At 45.1% G+C, this 19,244-nt stretch overlaps 1 protein-coding gene across 5 annotated transcripts in view; it reads right to left on the bottom strand.

Moving 5' to 3' along the window:
• Positions 1–18,086, bottom strand: part of NKTR (natural killer cell triggering receptor) — a 41,497-nt gene extending 23,411 nt beyond the window's left edge. For 2 of the 5 annotated variants that reach the window (XM_083822070.1, XM_083822072.1), the window contains exons 1-6: positions 18,002–18,080; positions 17,752–17,832; positions 10,107–10,181; positions 5,761–5,868; positions 4,815–4,859; positions 2,985–3,072 (exon numbers count right to left, since the gene is read on the bottom strand). In XM_083822070.1, the coding sequence (XP_083678196.1) occupies positions 2,985–3,072; positions 4,815–4,859; positions 5,761–5,868; positions 10,107–10,181; positions 17,752–17,809 (374 nt within the window). In that variant the 5' untranslated portion in view covers positions 17,810–17,832; positions 18,002–18,080. Of the gene's footprint in view, positions 1–2,984; positions 3,073–4,479; positions 4,508–4,814; positions 4,860–5,760; positions 5,869–10,106; positions 10,182–17,751; positions 17,949–18,001 lie in introns of those variants that run through there. The other 3 variants (XM_083822069.1, XM_083822071.1, XM_083822073.1) reach the window with 3 other exon arrangements.
• Between the last annotated feature and the right edge of the window lie 1,158 nt (positions 18,087–19,244).

The raw sequence follows: 19,244 nt of genomic DNA, 5'->3' as shown, positions 1-19,244 counted from the left end.
ACCCAGAGGTGGTCGGGCACTGGGATGGGCTCCCCAGGGCAGTGGGCATGGCCCAATGCTCTCAGACATAAGGACGGGTTTTTATGTGGTCTCGTGTGAAGCCAGGAGTTGGACACAATGATCCTTGTGGGTCCCATCCAACTCAAGATATTCTGCGATTCTAAGAGAGTGACAGTGAAGGAGTGGCAGAGACAAGCTGTCACAGATTGACCCCAGCCACCCTTCCTCATTCCCTTGCACTGCTCAAGGGGAGGAGGTAGAAGAAGATGGATGAGGGAAGGTGTTTTCGGTTTGCCTTTAGTTCTCACTGCCTCAGTCTGTTAGCAACAGGCAATAAATTACATTAATCTCCCTATGCTGAGTATTTTGCCCATGACAGTAACTGGGGAGGGAACTCCCTGATCTTATCTCGACCCATGAGCCATTTTTGTTGCCTTTTCTTTCTCGGTTCTGTTGAGGAAGAGGAGTAAGAGCAGTTGTGGTGGAGTTCAGCTGCCCAGCAGGGTGAAGCCTTAAGAGAAAGCGTGCCGGGCACGTCAGCTACTGGCCAGATGCAGGGAGAACACTCAATGGCCAGCACAGACATTGTGAGTGCCCTGTGGGATCCTGTCTGGCTTCCAGCTGCTTCTCCAGGAGCACTGGGTGCCTTGTGGATGGCACACCCTGTCTCGCAGATACCCAGTGCTATCTCAAACAACACTGATGTCTGCATGTGGTAAGAAGTCCTGGTCAAAAGGGTCTAAAGCATTACAGCACGCTTTAAAGACTTACACAGCAGCCCACCTAAATCTTATCAGGAGCTCAGGAGCTTACTCCAGAGGTTTATTCACCTGCCTGACCCCAAGGAAAGCTAGTACCACTTAAATACACTACAGGATATCCCAGAAAAATACACAGGGCAGGCAGGCAAGATGTGACATTCAGAACATCCACAGCCTTCTTGCCCAGCAGCTGAAGCCCTGGTAAGACACCCCAGGACACTAAAAATGGCTTTATATTACTACAGGCAGCTGAGGTCAATCTAGCTTCCGTCGAGATTACTATGCCTTACCCTGCCTGAATTCCCAAACCATAAAGCTTTCTCACTACAATGATTAAGAAAAAGAATTCTTTGAGAAACATTAACATATTTTAAAATACTTTCACATTTGGTAAAAGTACTCTCAAACACTATTAATTTTGTCTTTGTACATAAATTATAATTTAGCATCTGACACAAGCTTCGGTTGTTCCTCTGCATGGTGAGAGGCAGGGCGTTTTAAGTCCATTAAAATTGAACAAGTAAGCTGAAACTATCATAACTGAAAGAGGAAGACATCTGAATTAAATACAGGAATGAAAAGAAACTTTAGAGCCCTCAAATGATAGCTTCTTGATTGATGTAGCATCATTAAGTTTTGATGTGTATTGTTCAGATAAGCTTAAAAATGGAAAATTGTGACAAGAGAATCAGATATCACCAAGTAATAAATAGCAAACCTGTGTCTTGTAGAGAGCTTTTAAAATGACTTTTTTTGTCTAGAGATTTTCATAGTAGTATATACAGTAAATCTGAATGGATAAATGTAAGAAAGCATATCACTTAGAAGTTGGTTTGAAGGTTAACAGAAAATAAGCTTTTGACACAGTTCTCTCTCTACAGAAAGAACAGGAGTAACTGTGAAAACCTCACTCTTAGGTTTCTCATTAATTTTCCATTTTTAGAGCATTCTTTAGGAAGAGACCTAAAAATGTCTCTTATCTGAACTTCACTGTATCATACTGAAGCTCTTTTTCAGGCAAAGGAAGAAAGGAATATTCTTCAGGAGAATTTACTCTTTTACTGAGGACAGGGAAGCGCCATTCACTCTTATCCCCCAAGAAAGATGGCAAAGAAAAAAAGTTTTTAGAGCTAAGCAACTACAGTGAAGTTTAATTTTGAAAACACCATGGTTATTTCACAATGAAAGTTCTCAGCACAAGCCCAAAGTTATGAACTACATCTTCCCAAACAGAAACTGTTAAACATTAACAGAAGGCCATTTTTAGAAGGGAGTTAACAGGATGAATATTGACATAAACATTAGCAGCCTTAAATACTAATATTGGACCTAGAATACAACTACTTTAATCAAAAAGACTCCAATTTACATCAGACTTGGCAACATTTTGAGAAGGGAGTTACCAGGATGAATATCGACAAATGTTAGTAACCTTAAATACCACTATTAGACCTAGAATATAACTACTTTAATCAACAGACTCCAATTTACATCAGACTCGACCATTTATTCATGATAGAGTCATGCATTTTCTGCAAAATAACAGAATGTGGCTATATACTGGAATGGATTGATTTTTTTTCTTAAAATACGGGAAAACTTCATTTTCAGCACATTATTTTCCACAGTGATGGGACCAAAGTAAATAGTATATGTGTATGAATAGTACTAGCCAGCAACACAGAAGAAAATCATGTCTGGAACAAATACTCCAAAGGGAAAAAATAAATGAAGTGCTCTCTCCAAATAAAATGACATTCCCCTTCCTCCCTCCTCCCCCCCCCAAAATAAATCATAGGATTTTGAAGGGCACATGCAAATCCATACAAACCATCTCTATCACAGCTCTCACTCCTTTCTGCACACAATGCTCAGCATTGTAATTTGCAGATATTCTATTAAAATGTGGTTGGTACGCACAAAACCAAAAGTATCTATTATTTTCTGGACGCTAAGAGCACACAATAGCATAGCCATACTTTCAGGGTAAAAAGCAACGAACAAGGAGCAATCATGTAGCACCTGCTTCTATCCTAAATGAATGCCACAAGCAAGTCTTGATAACTGATGTTTCCTATTATAGATCACACAGGAGGCACCCACTCGACCCTATTCAAAATAAGGTGGATAACATCGTTATAGGTAATTTAGCAATACCATCTTTCTCATGAACAGCGCTCCTCTGTTTAACAAAAGCTCAACTATCACATTACATCTACTCACATGAAAAATTGGGAACCATTGGTATGTTTCCCTCGGTTTGCCATTGACAAAAGGAACGCTCTGTCATGTTTGAGAATAAAGTTTTCATCTGTTTGAAGAAAAAATATGTTTGTCAGATTTTCCCTGACAAGGAATACGAGTCCAGTTTTCTTAGCAACTTATGGGTGCTACAAGGAGAAATTCTTCCGCTGCTAAAGAAACTTGAACAGGTTGGAAAAAACAAATCTAATGAAGACTCTCAAAAGTTACAGTAGAAGAATTCAATACAGAAAACATGATTTCTCAAAGTCTCAGAAACAGCAAGAAATTCTCTAATGGAAAAAATTAAACTCATCATTAGTGTTTTCAGTAAGCACTTGATCCTCAGACTTAAATTTAAATCCAGCATTTTCTCAATAAAATAAAGTTGGTAGACTTACTGCTATCCTAAAACAAAACATAAATGATACTGTTATTTACACAGCAGGCACCTCATGTAGAAAGATCTACTGAAACAGCCATATCCCTGGAATGGCAAGTTAAAAGACAGACACCTATCAATCCCAAGCTGGATGCATCAAAACACATAAGGGAAAAAAAAAACACAAAACCCCAGACCCCCAGATACCTGAAAGAGAGACCAAATAATACATTCTTCCTTCAACCTAAATGTAAATCCAATTAAAACTAAACATGTATTTCATATTCCAGTGAATTAAAGAGGACTTCTGTTTTTACGGCGTAATATAAAAGCAGGTAATTTTCAAAAATTTGTTTTCAAAGCTAAAAATAGTTTGAGCATACACAGCTGTTATTTTACATACCAAAACACGATACTGCGTGCTCAGCACTTACCACCTTTAGTGCACTCTTTAGAAACTAAGGCTAGTAAGATCTCAGCAATTTTTTCTATTCAAGAGCTTCTTTTGACTATAGACTGCAATACTCTTAATACTCATCTGTCTTTCAAACTTAACCGCATGCACTTAGCCACGCAGACCTGCTTGCAAAACATTCAGAACCAGGGGGTTGTTTTATACATAGTGCCTTTATTAACACTTCAATACCATAGTAACTACCTGTTTTTTTTCCCCTGCAAGAAAGAATTATGTCCTTAAATGAATACTTTATTAAAAAAAATCACCATTTTCTTTCCAACAACAGATTAAAAAAAGTAAACGCACATTAAAACTTCTTTCCAAGTAAAATAACTCATGTAGCATATAAACAAAGTCAAACACTTGGAAATGAGCACTAAGCATACAAACCTTGAATGGGGGAGGGGAGAAAAGGGACGTTAAAAGAAGAAATAATTGTTTAGAACTGAAAATTATGCCAGTAATTCTTTCCCAGATTAAGTCATTAACCCTCACAAAGGTTAGACACAGAACTCTTCGTTTGTCCAAGCAACACAGATATCCATCTACAAAGGGACGTATCAGTTGTCTATGTATTTACTAGGGAAGGTACAGGGGAACAGAGTTTGAATTTGTGTTACTGAGCTTTTGTCTCTTACCTTTTCATTTTGCAAAAGACCACATTCTCTATAAACAAAAGAATATGTTGACAGTTTTAGGCAGGAAGATAGGAGTTTATTCATGAATAAAGTTGCCTAACCTCCATGCTGAAAGTCATGTTTAATCAATAATGTTAGCCTTAATTAATTGTCAGTTAAAGTTAAATATTACAAAAAAAACCTCTGAAAGTCATGCATATAAAAATAATTCTCATGCAACATTAGTTTCATGCAAAAGGTGATGTATAAGTAGAACTCTTCTCATTAAGTATCTTGGGAATCGAGGCTTATCTCACAACTGAGCTGAGAATATGGAAAAATATACTTGCTCTTACCTTTAAAATAGCCACCATAAATAGATTCACCTCCTTTTCCGTTACCTGTGCACAAAAAAGCACGGATTAAACCTTTTGTTCAGTTTATAAAACACGCTGCATGTCACATTCCACCAAGTTATAAGACACGAGGGCACGCTAGCCAGTTGCTAATACATAAGCATATGCCCCTTAATTAAAAGACAGGGCTGTTCGTTATGCAGTTCACTGTCCTGCTGACACTCAGAATATTGAAAATGAAGACTGCTTTTGTGCCTCTGAACACTAGAAAACCTGAAGTGAGGCTCCACTGCCATTTGCTAGAGCAGCAGCAACAGAAAATACAATGACAACTAAAAAAAAAGACAACAGTGGGCATGACCAACCATCTTGTCCTGCTCAGAGCAGCTGAGACCACCAGAACAGATGAGAAAAGTTTTTTTTTTTTTAAAGGCATCTTTACTTCTACTTGACTCTCACCACAGTATATTCCCCCACCACCCATTTTTATCCATTAAAAGACTTCAAGATAGAGGATAACAGACACTTTGACAGGTATTCCACAGAAGGACAACCAGTTGAAACATCATGTTGCGCACATACTGCGGGGAAGGAAACACTCTTGGAAAACCTGCTTTTAAAAGAAGACTTATTCATTAAGCATTTCTAGCTCATTTACTCCCTTTTTTCCCCCCCACTTTTTAACTTGTTCAGAAAGGTCCTTGTATCAATAAAGCAGTAATGAGCATTGCTAGTGCTATCACTGAGAGGTATCACTTTGGTTGAAACATTTTAGAACCTCAGAAATTAATGAGGACACGGGGGATCTATGCTGTACTTCTCAGCAAATGAAGCATTTTCATGGCATTTTTAATACTTCCATGATGTATTCCAAAATTATGTTATAATCACATAGATAATATCGCTGTTCCATTTAAAACATCTAAGTCTTAAAGGTGTATTTTACCTTCGCTGAAGTCCCCACCCTGAATCATGAAGTTTTTAACCACGCGATGGAATGTAGTGCCTTTGTAACACAGCTTCTTGCCAGTTGTTTTGCCAATTCCTTTCTCACCTGCAAGAAGTTTAAAGAAAAAGAATCCACAGACTGTCACCGAACAAATTCAAGGATTTACCCCTGTAGTGCTAATGAACATGAGAGACATAAAATAACACAGCTATAAAAGATAAAGCAGCCCTACCTGTTGCTTCTTCACCTCCCATTAACAGCATAGTCTTTTGCAAGGTGACTCAAGTAGGCACAAGCGAAAATTAGGCTTCTTCAAAATAGTTTCTGAGCATGAAATTTCCTACAAAGCGGAGCTCGGTGGACAGATACACGGTGCAGCTGTAATCCAAGCCTACTGATTTCTGAGAAAGACATCCCAGCACCTCAACCTGCATTAAAATATCTTCCAAAGTTTGGAAGAATTATGCCACTGGGCACATGGATGGGGGTATGAGGACTGGGAAGGCAGAGGCCCCAGTTAGTAGGAGACATTTATATAGACCCCAGTCAGGGAACAAATAAGTCATCACATACAAGCCTGAACTTTAAGACAAAGTCTTTGTTTCTTTGTCTGCTAAGTGCTCCTACAGCCCTGCCTACTTACCCCCTCCCTACCTAAGGAGTTCTTTCCACGTGCTGCAAATCACTTGGACATAGGATGGATGAAAAGTTGTTACTCTGAGACTGTAAGGGATAATCCATCACCTGAGGAGAGCACAACACAAGGACCTTTACCGAAGTTCCCTTCTACCTCTGCCAGGTAAACTTCAGTTTCAGGCCCTCTCAACACTCTGCACCGCCAACCTAATCCCAGGTATTCTGCTCCAGGTGCCCAACAGCAGTCTCCTGTTGAGATTATAGGAAGGCAAGCTCCTGACAAAGCTCCAAGAAGCAGATTTTTGTTTATCTGGGAGGGGACTGAAAGATCCGCTAATGCCAGTTTGCAAGTCCAGATGTTTAATTTAAATGCAAGGAGCGTCTTGCTACCAAGGCAGACAGCATTCCTTCCCAGGAACCAGGCCTATTTGTGACAACGTCAGGCTGCAGGAAGGCAGCCAGAATCACCCTGTCCTCCTCCACCCATTTCTGACCCCCAGGTTTGCTTCACAGATTATGGAGGGAGCAGTAGGGGCACGGTGATGGGCACAGCTTTTGAAACCCTGACCTTCAGTCTCTCTCTCTCTCTCAGGACACACCGCGTTGCTCTGAAACAAGTGAAACCCCTCTTCACAATGAGGGGATGGACGTGCACAGCCCCAGCCAAGCGTCTGTGAGGTCCCCAGCAGGAAAAGTGGGGAAACACGACACTAAGAAGCCACGATGCCTTCACCAGCTACAGTGCAGCTGGGTACCCATGAGTCTTGAAGCAAAATAACTAGATCCACCTAGCATGCAGCAGTTAAGGATTATGCAAACCTGCAATGCTCACAGCCTGCTGCTAAGGTATTCTATTACCTTGATTATATTGTCCAGAATAATGGGATATCACCCCCTCTCTATTATCTAATTCCTTAAATAAGCGTAGTCCTTGTGTATGACTGCAGCAGGATGTCAACACCAGGAAACGACCCTGTATTGGGTAAATCTCCAGTGATTCAAGGTTTTCTTGCAAAGAGCAAAGATAAGAGTAAAAGATATACCTGACAGGAACCCAGGCTTTCATGCTGACTAAACGGATCTGGCTGTCAGAAGTGAAAGGAGTCAGGGAAGCCCAGCTCCTAAAAGTGACTTATTTCGTCTCTGAGGATGGTATAGCAGCTTAAAAGCCCAAGAAGTTAAAGCAGCCCTCATTTCAGCTCTGGTTGCCAGAGGAATACGTGATCTCACCTTCATCTCCCACCACTGAACTGCTGCTCTGCTGAAGACAGGCTTGGAAAACCCCCTACCACAGTCTAGGCAAACACAGAAGTAGAGGTCAAACCACAGAGCTGCATCCATCCCTGGGGACAGGCAGAAAGATGTGCCAGCGCCGCTGGATCCTGCTGCGAAGAGCACGAATGACCCTGAACCTGGCCTGCTGCTCCTGGCCACAGCGGTCACCTGCAGCGCCACGCAGCAGACAGCATCCTCGGGCTGCAGGTTCGTAGCTCGGGCGCTGAGGCAACAGAGATACGGAAAGGACAAGAAAAGAGGGCAGAGGAGGTGGCATGCACGATTAGCAGTAGCAAATGGACTGGAAGAACCTGTCAAGGAGAAGCAGACAGACAGACAGAGCAGCTGATAGGAAGAAACGCGAGCAAACAGAAGAGCAGGACAGGTGCGATTGGTGCAAACAAGGTAAGGATTAACATTAGCTGCACGAGGCTAGGCTCTAAACCCCAAAATCCCAAGTTCAAACTTGAGAAGTGGCATGGCAGCAGAGAGGCGGCTTCTACTGGCAAAAGCAGTGAATGCAATTTAACTCTCTTCATCATTAATTACACCAAAATTAAAAAAATATTACTCCAGGCTTTTCTGTATACATAATTAAATTATGAGGGGGAAAATACATAAGCAAATTTTTAAAGACACCTAGCAAACATAACTCCATCCTGTGAGCACACAACCGCAAACATTTGCGGGAATGAAACCAGCGTTTCAGGTAGCTTTTAGGTCTGAGTTTGATCTCTACATTAGACCTCAGGACTCCGTGCTATCTTTCAAACATTTTGCTAACTGAAACACAGGTTCTAGCTGAAGATTTTAGCGGAACCTGTACAGCCAGCTGCAGAACACAATTCAAACAGGGATGCAACACAAAAGCTGTGAAACTTTAATTATTCTGCTAAGTACTTGTTTCATTGCCTGTGATCTCCAATACCTTTTCCTTCCTTTGTCTTTTATTTCCATCTAACTTTTTCTGGCAAAGCCGCTGTAAGGGTTTAAACAAAAACAAGATGAAGGACTTGAGGCTCAGACACTATGCTATTCAGTCTGCTACTCCATCTTATTTCTCATCTTCCGTTATCTATTCTGATTAAGAAAAACTACAAGAATGCTGCCTATTTTTCTACGGTAGTCTTAACTTTCTTCCCCCTTCTCAGTCTATCCCCAGGTGTCTCTTCAATGACCAAAAAAGATGAGGCATCACTACATACACCTCAAAAAAACCTGAGTTATATCCTGTCCCCTCTACAAGTTCGTAGTGATGCAAGACCCTGAAATCTTGTCAGATGTTATCTGGAATGTGTCACATTCTGGGATTTGAGCCCCGACGGGACAGGCTTCAAGAAGTTAGTGTGCAAGGATATCAGCAAATAAATGTCCCCCATAAACGGTTAGCTGAAAGCTGTTCACTAAGGCCAGGCACTAGAATGCTGTCTGGAAGGTCTCGCAGGAAAGTTTGAATCATCCAGAGAACAGTTACTTCATATACGAAGAGGCTTCGTTGATGCAGTTGATTTAAGGTATACTACAAGTACTTGAGCATTCCTGTACACATGACCAACAAACCACATAACGCATCCTTCGCATAAATACCACGCAGCAGTTCCTGTAACAACCTCATCAAGGCTGATCTTTAACTTATGGTTGCAAATTCACCAGGGAACAGCGTGGATCAAAAAACCACCAAGCCCTTCCTACCCTTACTCTTCCGATCATTAGAAGCCTTTCAAAAATGTTAATTCCTGCTTAAAAAAGTGTGTAAAAGATTAGACCCAGTCATTATGTTACTAATGCTGTCCTTTGATTTCCCAGATCTATTCTTCCTTTTCTCTCAAACAACCCCAGGGTTTCTCAGGGATCATCATGTTCCCACTCAGTCCTTCGTTTTGCTAAAAATGAAGACGTTTTCTCTTCACATTTAATAGATGCATCTCTCTTCTGATCCCTGTGTAGCACTCCCGTGAACCTAAAATACACTTTCTTGGTATGAGAGTAAGCAAAATTTGACATGGTATCAAGCCATACATCACCAGCGTGCTGTGCAACGACACGATCTCGTAACGTCTGTCCTGAGAAATTGTCAAGTCCTGGTCATCTTTTACACACGTGCAGCTTCAGCGATCAATAATCCCACCACAGTCTCACACTTACCAACCACTTCTATCTAAAGAAGCCCCACAGTAGGTTCAGGAAATATCTTTTTGCTCCATGAACTTAATTTGGCCCAATGAATTATGCAGAATCTCCACTACTAACTGAGTAACAGAATATCAGTGTTCAAGTCATCCTCTGCACTAACACGTCCCAGCTTTGCTCTTACCAGGAAAAAAAAACAACACAAAACATTTGCACTGTTATTAAGCTATGGTTTATGCTTGTTGAAACAAACAGTAATCGTAAGAAACATTAAAATTCTTAAATGCAAGCATGCTACTTACCCGAGCACAAGCAAAGGAAGTTTTTGCAAGTCTTTGGACATATATCTGAGAAGAGCTGAAACATAATTCGACCAACTAGAAAATTAAAAAAAAAATACAAGTTTTATAATACTTCATGATGATATAAGAAACTACATATAAACAAGTCAGCATATTTTGACATTAGTTTTCTGGGAAAAAGTTATTTTATCACACAGAATACGAAGACACCTCAAATATGTAAACATCAAGCCATGTGGCAGGAGATATTACAATTGCTAGAAACGAAGATTAAGCAATATCAAAAATCCCAATGATTTCATTTTGATTTCAGCCTTGGAAGCCAAACCAACTTGCTTAAAACTCTGTTGTGTCAATTAACTTCTGCTCTGGGAAAAGGAGTTGTCAGGAGTGCAGGTCCTCAGAGAGCTGGGGTGTTTTTTTTAGAAGTGCTAAGTTTATACAAGTATATGATTATGCCTCTGCAGTTTTCCATGCGACCATCACTTAAAAAAATCCAACTCAGCCCCACGTTGTGTTAAGGATTATAACTACACTGACCTCTTGGCCTCAAACCTTTTGGTTAGAAGGCTGCAACGGATGAATTGAGCAGGAAAAAAGGAAGACAGGTGAGGTGGAACAGCACTAGCCGTTTCAGGACTAACGAATGCTCCAGTTGCCAAATACAAGCACTATTTCCTCCCTACACGAAATGAGCAGAGTAATTCCCACCCTCAGCATAGCTACTCCCACACTACTGGTAGTACTTACGCTGCGCACCTCGGAAATCTATTAAAACACCGCAGAGTGGAGCAAAGCTCATTTTGAACTGTTTCTCATTTTCTATCTTATTTTCCAAGATATTGGGACTTACATTTCTAAAGCAAAACCCTAAATGCTCCCATCCAGAAAATCTTACAGAAACGTGTAATTAGCAAAGTTATTGTTCTCTCTATGGGCTGTGAAATCAGCAATAAATACCACGCTGCAAGCCAACATTAGAAGACAACCAGGAATGATTTCTAAATGAGCACTACCCTCTAGTGGCATACGCTGGTAAGACTTCAACATAATTATTTAACCAGTAACTACTCTTAAGAAATATTTTCTCTTTTCCTTCCCTCAAAGAAAAATAAAAATTCAGACTTATTTTACTCAATACTTCAGCACCAAGATCCATTCCAAGAGGCTCCTAAAATACCGCATTCAATTTTAAAGCCTTGTCCAAATACGTACGATTGCCAACGAGGAGTATTTTTGGTTCAGAAAGCTAGGGGATAAGTGAGACATACCACAGAGATCACCTTTATTTTGAACACTCAGATAAAAATTCAAGATGCCTTCAGCTGTTGAAACGCCTGCGTTTCATTAGCTGCAGCGAGAATATTCTCTGAGGAGCTGTTACAGCAGGAAAGACTGAAGGAAATGGGTAGGGACTGTCTTCAAAGCAGGAAGAAATAGCAAATATTCAGTGACTCCAGATTAAACAGCGGCAGCTGTAACTGCCACCGTGAAAGGACAGCTATTTGGACGTGAAGGATCATTGTAAGCGATGTGCATTGAAGATCTACACAAGAACACAAAGAGAAGGCAGTTAGGTACCAAAAGCTTTCCATTTGCATTGTGAGCCCAGCAATTTAGGGCAACAGAAACCCCATTCCTGTTCGCAGAAGCGCTGAACTGAGCGGGGAGAGTGCTTCCGAGAGCTGCGCACGTGTCCCCTCCCGCATCCACCACAGGAAGCGTCCTCCTGGGAGGGGAAATGGCACAATCCCCCTTGCACCAAGAGCAGAAAAATGAAGGGCAGCTGCTGCTGCACCAGGGTGAGAGCTGCCCAGTAACCCAAGGGTGCTGCTGCCACCAGGAGGGACCTGAGCCCTCAGGCACGAAGCACAGAAGCAGGCTCCATCCTACACACCAGGGCACAGCAACCAGCACCCTAAGCAGCACGCACCACTTCTGTCTTCCGGCGGAAGAACTTCCTCGTGGAGTTCTGCCTTGACATGTTCAAGAATTAAAGAGATGTCCGTAACGAAGGTACCGTGATTTCAGGACTTCTAGTGCTTTGCTACTAACGTCCGCACCGCATTGTGCCCTTCAGCCCCTACAAACTACACCACGCAGCATCAAAAGTATAAAAAAAAAAAGTTAAAAAAAAAGGGAAGCAGTTTAAAAATTAAGGAAATCTCTTCCCCCCATCGCCTGCAGCGCTCTCACCCTCCTATTTCCCATTGTAGGAAACGCGGCGGTGCGCTTACACCCACAGCAGCCACATGCTGCGCACCCAGCTGGTGGGCTGCTGCCCGTACCTTACCTGAGCTGCACCAGCAGCACTGCCAGGGAAAGGCTGTATTTTCCCTGGGTAGACGCTTAATAAAACGTGCCAAAGAGATCCGACACATTTTGACGCCTTGATCAGACAGGCACCTCGTGAGCTACTGCTGTTAACACACAAAAATCTGTTAAAAGGCTGCTTCGAGCCCACGGACATCTTCAACCCACGCCCCGAAAAAGGGAAACAGCTGGTTTTAAACCTGGAGCTGAGGCTCTCGCTGACAGAGCACAGGTGAAAAAAAGCCTCTGTGTTGCTAATTGACTCTAATTTAGACACCTCTGCTCTGAAGTAATCGCCGTCACCGTGTGCAGAGAAGTTCCAGTGGTTCCTTCGGATTTGTTTCCCTGGTACCAGGCTGAAGTTACCTGGATGGGGAACGAGCTCGCTGCGACCAACTGTACGCCGTGAACCGAAAGTTAAATGAAACAAAAACCTGCTGGCGAGAGTTGCCCCACTGGGGGACATCTGCTCACAAACCTACACCGGCTCCTCTGGTGGCTGTAGCCAAGCAAGGAGCCCGCAGAAGTCGCTCGCTCCTAGACCAAAGCAAAAACACTGGCATTAATGATGTTTTCTGATGATGAAACTCACCTAGCTTCAGCCACAAGCCTCCCAGCTCTGCAAGGAAGTTATACCAACTATTAAAGTCTTGTTTCAGAATAAGACTGGATAAGCAGGCAGGCTATTCGTCATTTTAATCTTAACTTTGCTCTCAATAAAACGATTCTCACCAGCTCACGGCTCCAAAGACGTGCCCCAGCTCTGACAGCACTCGGCTTTTTGTGCTAGCCACACCACGGAGGTTTAGCCGACTATAACTTAACATCTGCTTCTTAATCACAAACCTGTACCCGGATAAGTACGCTAATTTGCTGGAGGCTTTTACCTTAAAGATATTTTGGGGTAGAAATTAGAGCATGTGGTAAAAGTAGCGTTTAAGTTGCTGTAATTAACTACAGCGAGTGACGTACAGATAAATTCTAGGTTGGTTTGAAGTCTGATTTCATAAAGCGTTATCTGTAGCTAATGAGCTCCACCAATTAGAGAGACCAGACGGCATAATGACCAGATACGGGCCTATTTCCATGCTCTATTTCCAGACTGAAAGATGAAAACTTTTCGGTTTTGAACCCCTCAGTCCTTCAGCCGTGGAAACGCTCGCTCTGGATTCAAACGAAGCCGTAAGAATCCAGGACAGGAATATCCCCACCACACCATACTAAGCACTCCTGCTAGCACAGCTCGTTAAAACGATCACTGATTTCAAGCGGTTATCCAGCCATCTCCCCCCACTTAGATGCTTAACTTGTTTTTGGAAGCCAGCTCTGGAGACAGCCACATATTGCCGAGTGCATTTCCCAGGGAACACAAGCTGTTTCCCTCGCCCGCGTTAGGTTTGGGCCACAAAAGGTGTCAATTTCAGACACTCCCAGAATAAACCTAGCTATTTAAAGTAAATTTAAGCATGCCTGTCTTTTCCCGGTTTCTCAGAGCAAGCCAGGTAAGAAGACACCACAGAATTTCCCCTGGATACAGGGGGAAGGCCCTGCTGGAGGAAAAAGCTGGGGTTACAACCCCGGGGTTACAGCCCGAAGGCACAGCCCCTGCAGGCTGAGAGCAGGAAGTTTACCCAAGGCCAAAGGGCTTGGGTACGTTTGCCTAACGATTCCGACAGCACCCCACTAAAATGAAGTTATTTTAATCTCACGAGCTTATTTATTTATCCCTAAATTGGGGAATTCTAAGCTATATACACCGTAAAAGATTGCTTTAAAGTGGGAGCGTGGCTACAGATTTGAGAAAAATGAAAGCTGCCTGCAGGAAAAGAACAGATTTCATTCAAAACAGCAGTTAAAACAACGGATGGCGCGCGTCCTCTGAGCCCAAACCTGCAGAGGTCTCGACACATCAACGCTGTTAGTGCCTCCACCACCCCTCTTTGCAGGGAAAGCCTCTGCAAGCCTCCTTCCCCAGCTCTCTGCTAAGCCCCGTCCCCAAGCATCCACAGGTCCAATCTTCCACGGTCTCCCCAAAAGCGACCACTCCACTATTGCTCACACCAACTCGCTGGCTTCAGTTTCGCAGAGAGAAAATACGTCCTGGCTTCCCCCAGAGGCACGAGCTGATCCGTTTGGTCCCCCATTTACCGACTGAACTTGTCCTAGACCTCCAGACAAATCTTTGGGGGATTCCATCCTGCACTGGCCACAACAGTTTTATATAAAAAGTGGATTTCAGTGTTGTTAAAGCAGCTCCCCACAGACTCTAGCTATATCCTACAGCCCTCACGCTCTGCAATTAGGGTTCCCCATCCTGTATGTCCTTTTGACTCATATACAGCACTCAACTGGATTGCCAAACTGTTCACGGACAGCCAAGGCACGGATCTGTTTCCTGCCCATCGGCACCTTTCTGCCTTCCAAGTGCTAGAAGTTAAAGGGAAGCCAGCTGGGAACAATTCATCTCCTCAGGAAGGAGAAGAACGACCCCATGAGGACTCCCGGGCCCTACTAATGCAGACAGTCCTACGATGACTGTTGCAGTGGAGCTTATTTAATGTAAATTCAGACCGGAGACTAGAAGGAGAAAAGTAACGAAGGAACAGCCTGCCTGACAAAGGGACCGAAGGGACGAAAAGAAACCAAAGTGAAAGGAAAAATGAACAAGAGGTCAAGCAACAATAGAAGGCACGAGAAAAAAAAATGATAAGAATAAGGAAAAGCCTATCGTGAAGAGCAACGAAACAAAGCAAACCCACGCGTAACGTGTTTTCTGATGGACAAAGCCGGCCAGCAGCACGAATGGGGAAGAAAAAATTGGCACGGCCACACGAACTGCTACAGCAGCAGGCTACATACGTGACACCCTAGCCAGGCATCAGGCTCGGGTATCGCGGTCAGAACAGAAGATCCACACAGGTTTTGCACCACAGAGCAAAGCCAATATTATTTAGAGAGGCATCTGCTGCCATCCCCAGATTCTTGGCTTGCTGCAAGGAGTTTACTTGGGCACGCTCCGGGTGTCTGAGCTGGGAGGGACCCAAAACGAGGGACAAGTGCTGCCTGTGCAACTATCACAACACATCCTTATTCCTGATTTCATCTCCTTTTGCTTTTAAAAAAAAAAATACCGCAATGTGCGTTCATGAAAATGAAGAGGCAGTCTAAATTTCGAGTTACGCTGAAAACACTGAAACCAAGCCTACAAAGTCTGCCCCGAGCAAGAAGCCCGTACCAGCAGGGGCACAAGTTTCATTTCGAGATTCTGCAGCTGAAGTTACCCAAACAGACACGGAGGCACAAAAGCTGTAACGCAGCTTCTGAAAGCACAGCCAAAGCCACACCGTTCATCTCCCTGTTTTGTAAGGGATCTAGTTAAACAGCAGAACTAATTCACACTCCGCGCTCCTCTCCCCTCTCACACACCACCTTTTGCAGCTCCTCCTAACCCGATCTGTGCACCGCGCTCCTATTTTTAATTGCTACAGGTATCTGCACAGCCACGGGGTAAACGCAATCGGGGAAGGGAAAGCTGAGAGTTGGGGGAACACTGCTGGTCTCCAAGCAATCAACGCTCAAAAATGACACAGTTCCCTGTCCTGCAGGCGAGATGTCTCCTGCAGCGAGAGGCACGTCCTGATTCTCTGCATTTTCTCGGGAGATGTTACTTTGATTTCTTAGTGCATACAGGGCAGGGGCCAATGCTTTGCTTCCTGGCTAGCAAGAAATGCAGCGCTGTTCTTTCCTCCAGGTCTTTCTCCCTACATTCAATAAAAATAAACAAGCAGCTAGGCTGATGGCATTAAGGCCAGATAAGCAAAATGTTAATTTGGCAAACTGCTGGCAGTTTGGAAGTTAAAATTAGTACCACCCTAGTATCGGCAGGACACTCCACCTCGCAGAGCTAACGCTTCGTGTCATCTGGAAGCACTGCTGTATCACTCACACTTCATTCGGCTCTTGAAGGTCACCTCACAGCCAAAGGGGGATGTTTAAGTTTCTTAAATGCAACTTTACATCCCGAGATAGAGTTGTATAGGAAATTGATAAGCAGACGCTCGCATACAGTAGCATAGCCACGTTACGCACGAGTCCTGCGCCAGTATTTTATTCACTGACATGCTTCCCTGCAAAAATACGAGTGATTAATCAGGTGAAATAAAAGCAGCAGGGCTCTGCATTTCACGTTCACCCCGTTTTAAAGGGAAAATAAATACTGGCAGCAACAGAGCCGAGCCCCGCGCCTACGCCAGGTAACTTAAGCTCTGCACCACCAGGAACCTAACAGCGTGATTCCTCGCTGACAGCAGCACCAGCCACCAAATCCTAGCAGACATGAGGGAAAACGGGGTAACCTGCTGCCTTCGGGATTCACAAGGCTGAGGAGGGACGAGAAGGTAACAAACAGGAGGGAAAACCAAGTGGGAGCGGGGCTGCGAGCATACAGACAGTAAGGAGAGGTCCCCCAGATGAGGAGCCCCATCGAAAATCCCTGCCAAAGACGGAAATTCGGCGAAGGCTCAGCCTCAAACCACAGCTCCCGCACCAGAGACCCCGCCACAATAAAGCAGCTTTCAGTAGCCTAATTCCCCAGTAAATCTGGATTTAAAGCACGGCGTTAAAACTCCACTTCCTTTAGCGTTTTGCTCATCAGAAATGAGTTCTGAAACGCTAACCAAAGGAACTCAAACGTAAACCTTAAGGGATTTACACAGGAGCCCTCTCGGGCCACCGGAGCCGAATTTGGGCTGAAGTTTGGGAGCAAGCCCAACGCCTGACAGCCGTGCCTGAACACAAGGCAAACCTGCGGCAAGAGTTTTTAAATCTCCATTTTCTAAGTCCTTTGGAGAAAGACTGAGGCAGAAAATGAAAGCAAAAGCACAAGGAGGCTACGAAATCTTGCTGTGAGAGAGCAGTGGGGCCGGGAGGCACCGGGTGCTGGGAGCCCAGGACCAGGAGCCCCCCTGCAGCCAGGGGCCAGCAGGGCTAACCCCCAGCTAGCCACACCGGCCACGCTTTCTGTGTGGAAAAGAGGAGTTCTGAGACATTTCTTTGCCTTGTTTTAAAGCAGGCCGGCCCTTTATGTCCACCCCGGGGCAGGAGGGGGGCAGCAGCCCCCTGTTAATTAGGGGTAATTAGCGCACTTCCAGCAGGACCCAGACCCCCCTTCCACAGCCCCACACGCCCCAAAAGGGCTCCCCAAATTACTGCCAGCCCCCCAAACCCCTGCCAACCCCCCCCGGCCCCCAAACCCCTGCCCCCTCGGCCCCCCAAATTCCTGCTCCTCCTCCCCCAGCCCCCCCAAATCCCCCTCCCCCCAACCCCCCCGTACCTGGGTCCCGGTTGATCTCGATGTCGAAGAAGCACTGGGGCCGGTCCTGCACCCCCATGGCTGCCCCCTCGCCCTCACCACCTGCCCACGGAGAGAAACCGCCGGGGGCTGAGCCGAGCCGAGCCGAGCCGAGCCGGGCCCGGCCCCGTGAGGAGAACCCTCTCCCCTCACCGTGTGAGTGAGGGGAGGAAGGGGAGGGGGGAAGGGAAAAAACGGGATAAATGGGATAAAAAGCCCTCCCCCCCTTTACCTGACGGCCCCTGCGCTTTGTCCCCGCTCCGCGCCCCCTCGCCCTCCCCCCCCCGGCCCGGGCGCCATGAACCGGCCGCGCTCAGGCCCCGCCCCCCGCCCCTGCCCCCCTTGGGCACGGCCCCGCCCCTTGGCCCGGCCCGGCTCGGCACGGCCCCGCCCCGCCCCGCCGCGCGCGTGCGCGCCGCGCCCCCTCCTCTCCCTCCCTCCCTCCCCCCGCCCTCAGCGGTTTCGCGCCGCTCCCTGAGGGGAAGGAGCCCCCCGCGGGGCGCGGCCATGTTGCGTTCCCCCGGCCGAGGGGGGATTTTTTTTTTTTTTTGGTCGTTTTTAAGGGGTGTTTGGTTGTTTTTAACAACTGTGTTTTTAACGCTGTGGTTCTGCCGTTTGGGGGTGTCTGAGCACCTGGGGCAGATCCTGACTGAAACGCTCGCCGCGATTTGTCCCTGGTCATGCTCCCGGTTCCTCGGTGCTTCCTTCAGCCAGCGTCAGGAGGAGCTGAAGGAAATGTCATTATTACAGCAGCTCATATACAGAATCACAGAATCATTAGGGCTGGAAAAGCCCTCCATCTGGTCCAACCACCCCCCTACCACCAATGTCACCACCAAACCATGTCCTCAAGCACCACGTCCAACCTCTCCTTGAACACCCCCAGGGACGGTGACTCCACCACCTCCCTGGGCAACCCGTCCCAACGCCTGACTGCTCTTTCTGAGCAGAAATGTCTCCTCGTTTCCAACCCGAACCTCCCCTGGTACATACAACTCAAGACCATTCCCTCTTGTCCTATCTTTAGTTATCTGTGAGAAGAGGCCGATATATATATATGTTAAATTCGGGATATTAGACCATCCCAGGGCCTGGAAAAAAAAAGCTCTTTACTAATTACTGAACTGTCAAGTTGTTCAGGTTAGAGGTGCCAGTCTCCTTGCTAGCTAAATAAATCCCCTGCTCACTTTGAGCCTACGACATCCTTCAGGCATCCCTCACAGCAAGGATGCCCAGCAGCTTACAACAGCTTTTCATGTGTCCCCTCATATCCATCTCATTTGTGTAATTACTTTGTTCGCATCCTTACAGAGTCATCTTTTTGTAGGAGATGGTGGAAGGCAGCAGAGCACGTACCCTGCACGACCTGCGGCAGCTACATCTCGTACAGACTCCATCTAAAGCACAGCCCCACCACTCTGTGCAAAAGAGATGTCTTGTATTGCTTCCAGAAAGAAGACTTTCTGGAAGTAATA

The sequence above is a fragment of the Anser anser genome (genome assembly GCF_964211835.1).
Source record: "Anser anser genome assembly, chromosome: 2".
NCBI lineage: Eukaryota > Metazoa > Chordata > Aves > Anseriformes > Anatidae > Anser > Anser anser.
Note: the sequence above shows the minus strand (reverse complement) of the source record. Positions and strands in the feature narration are given on the sequence as shown.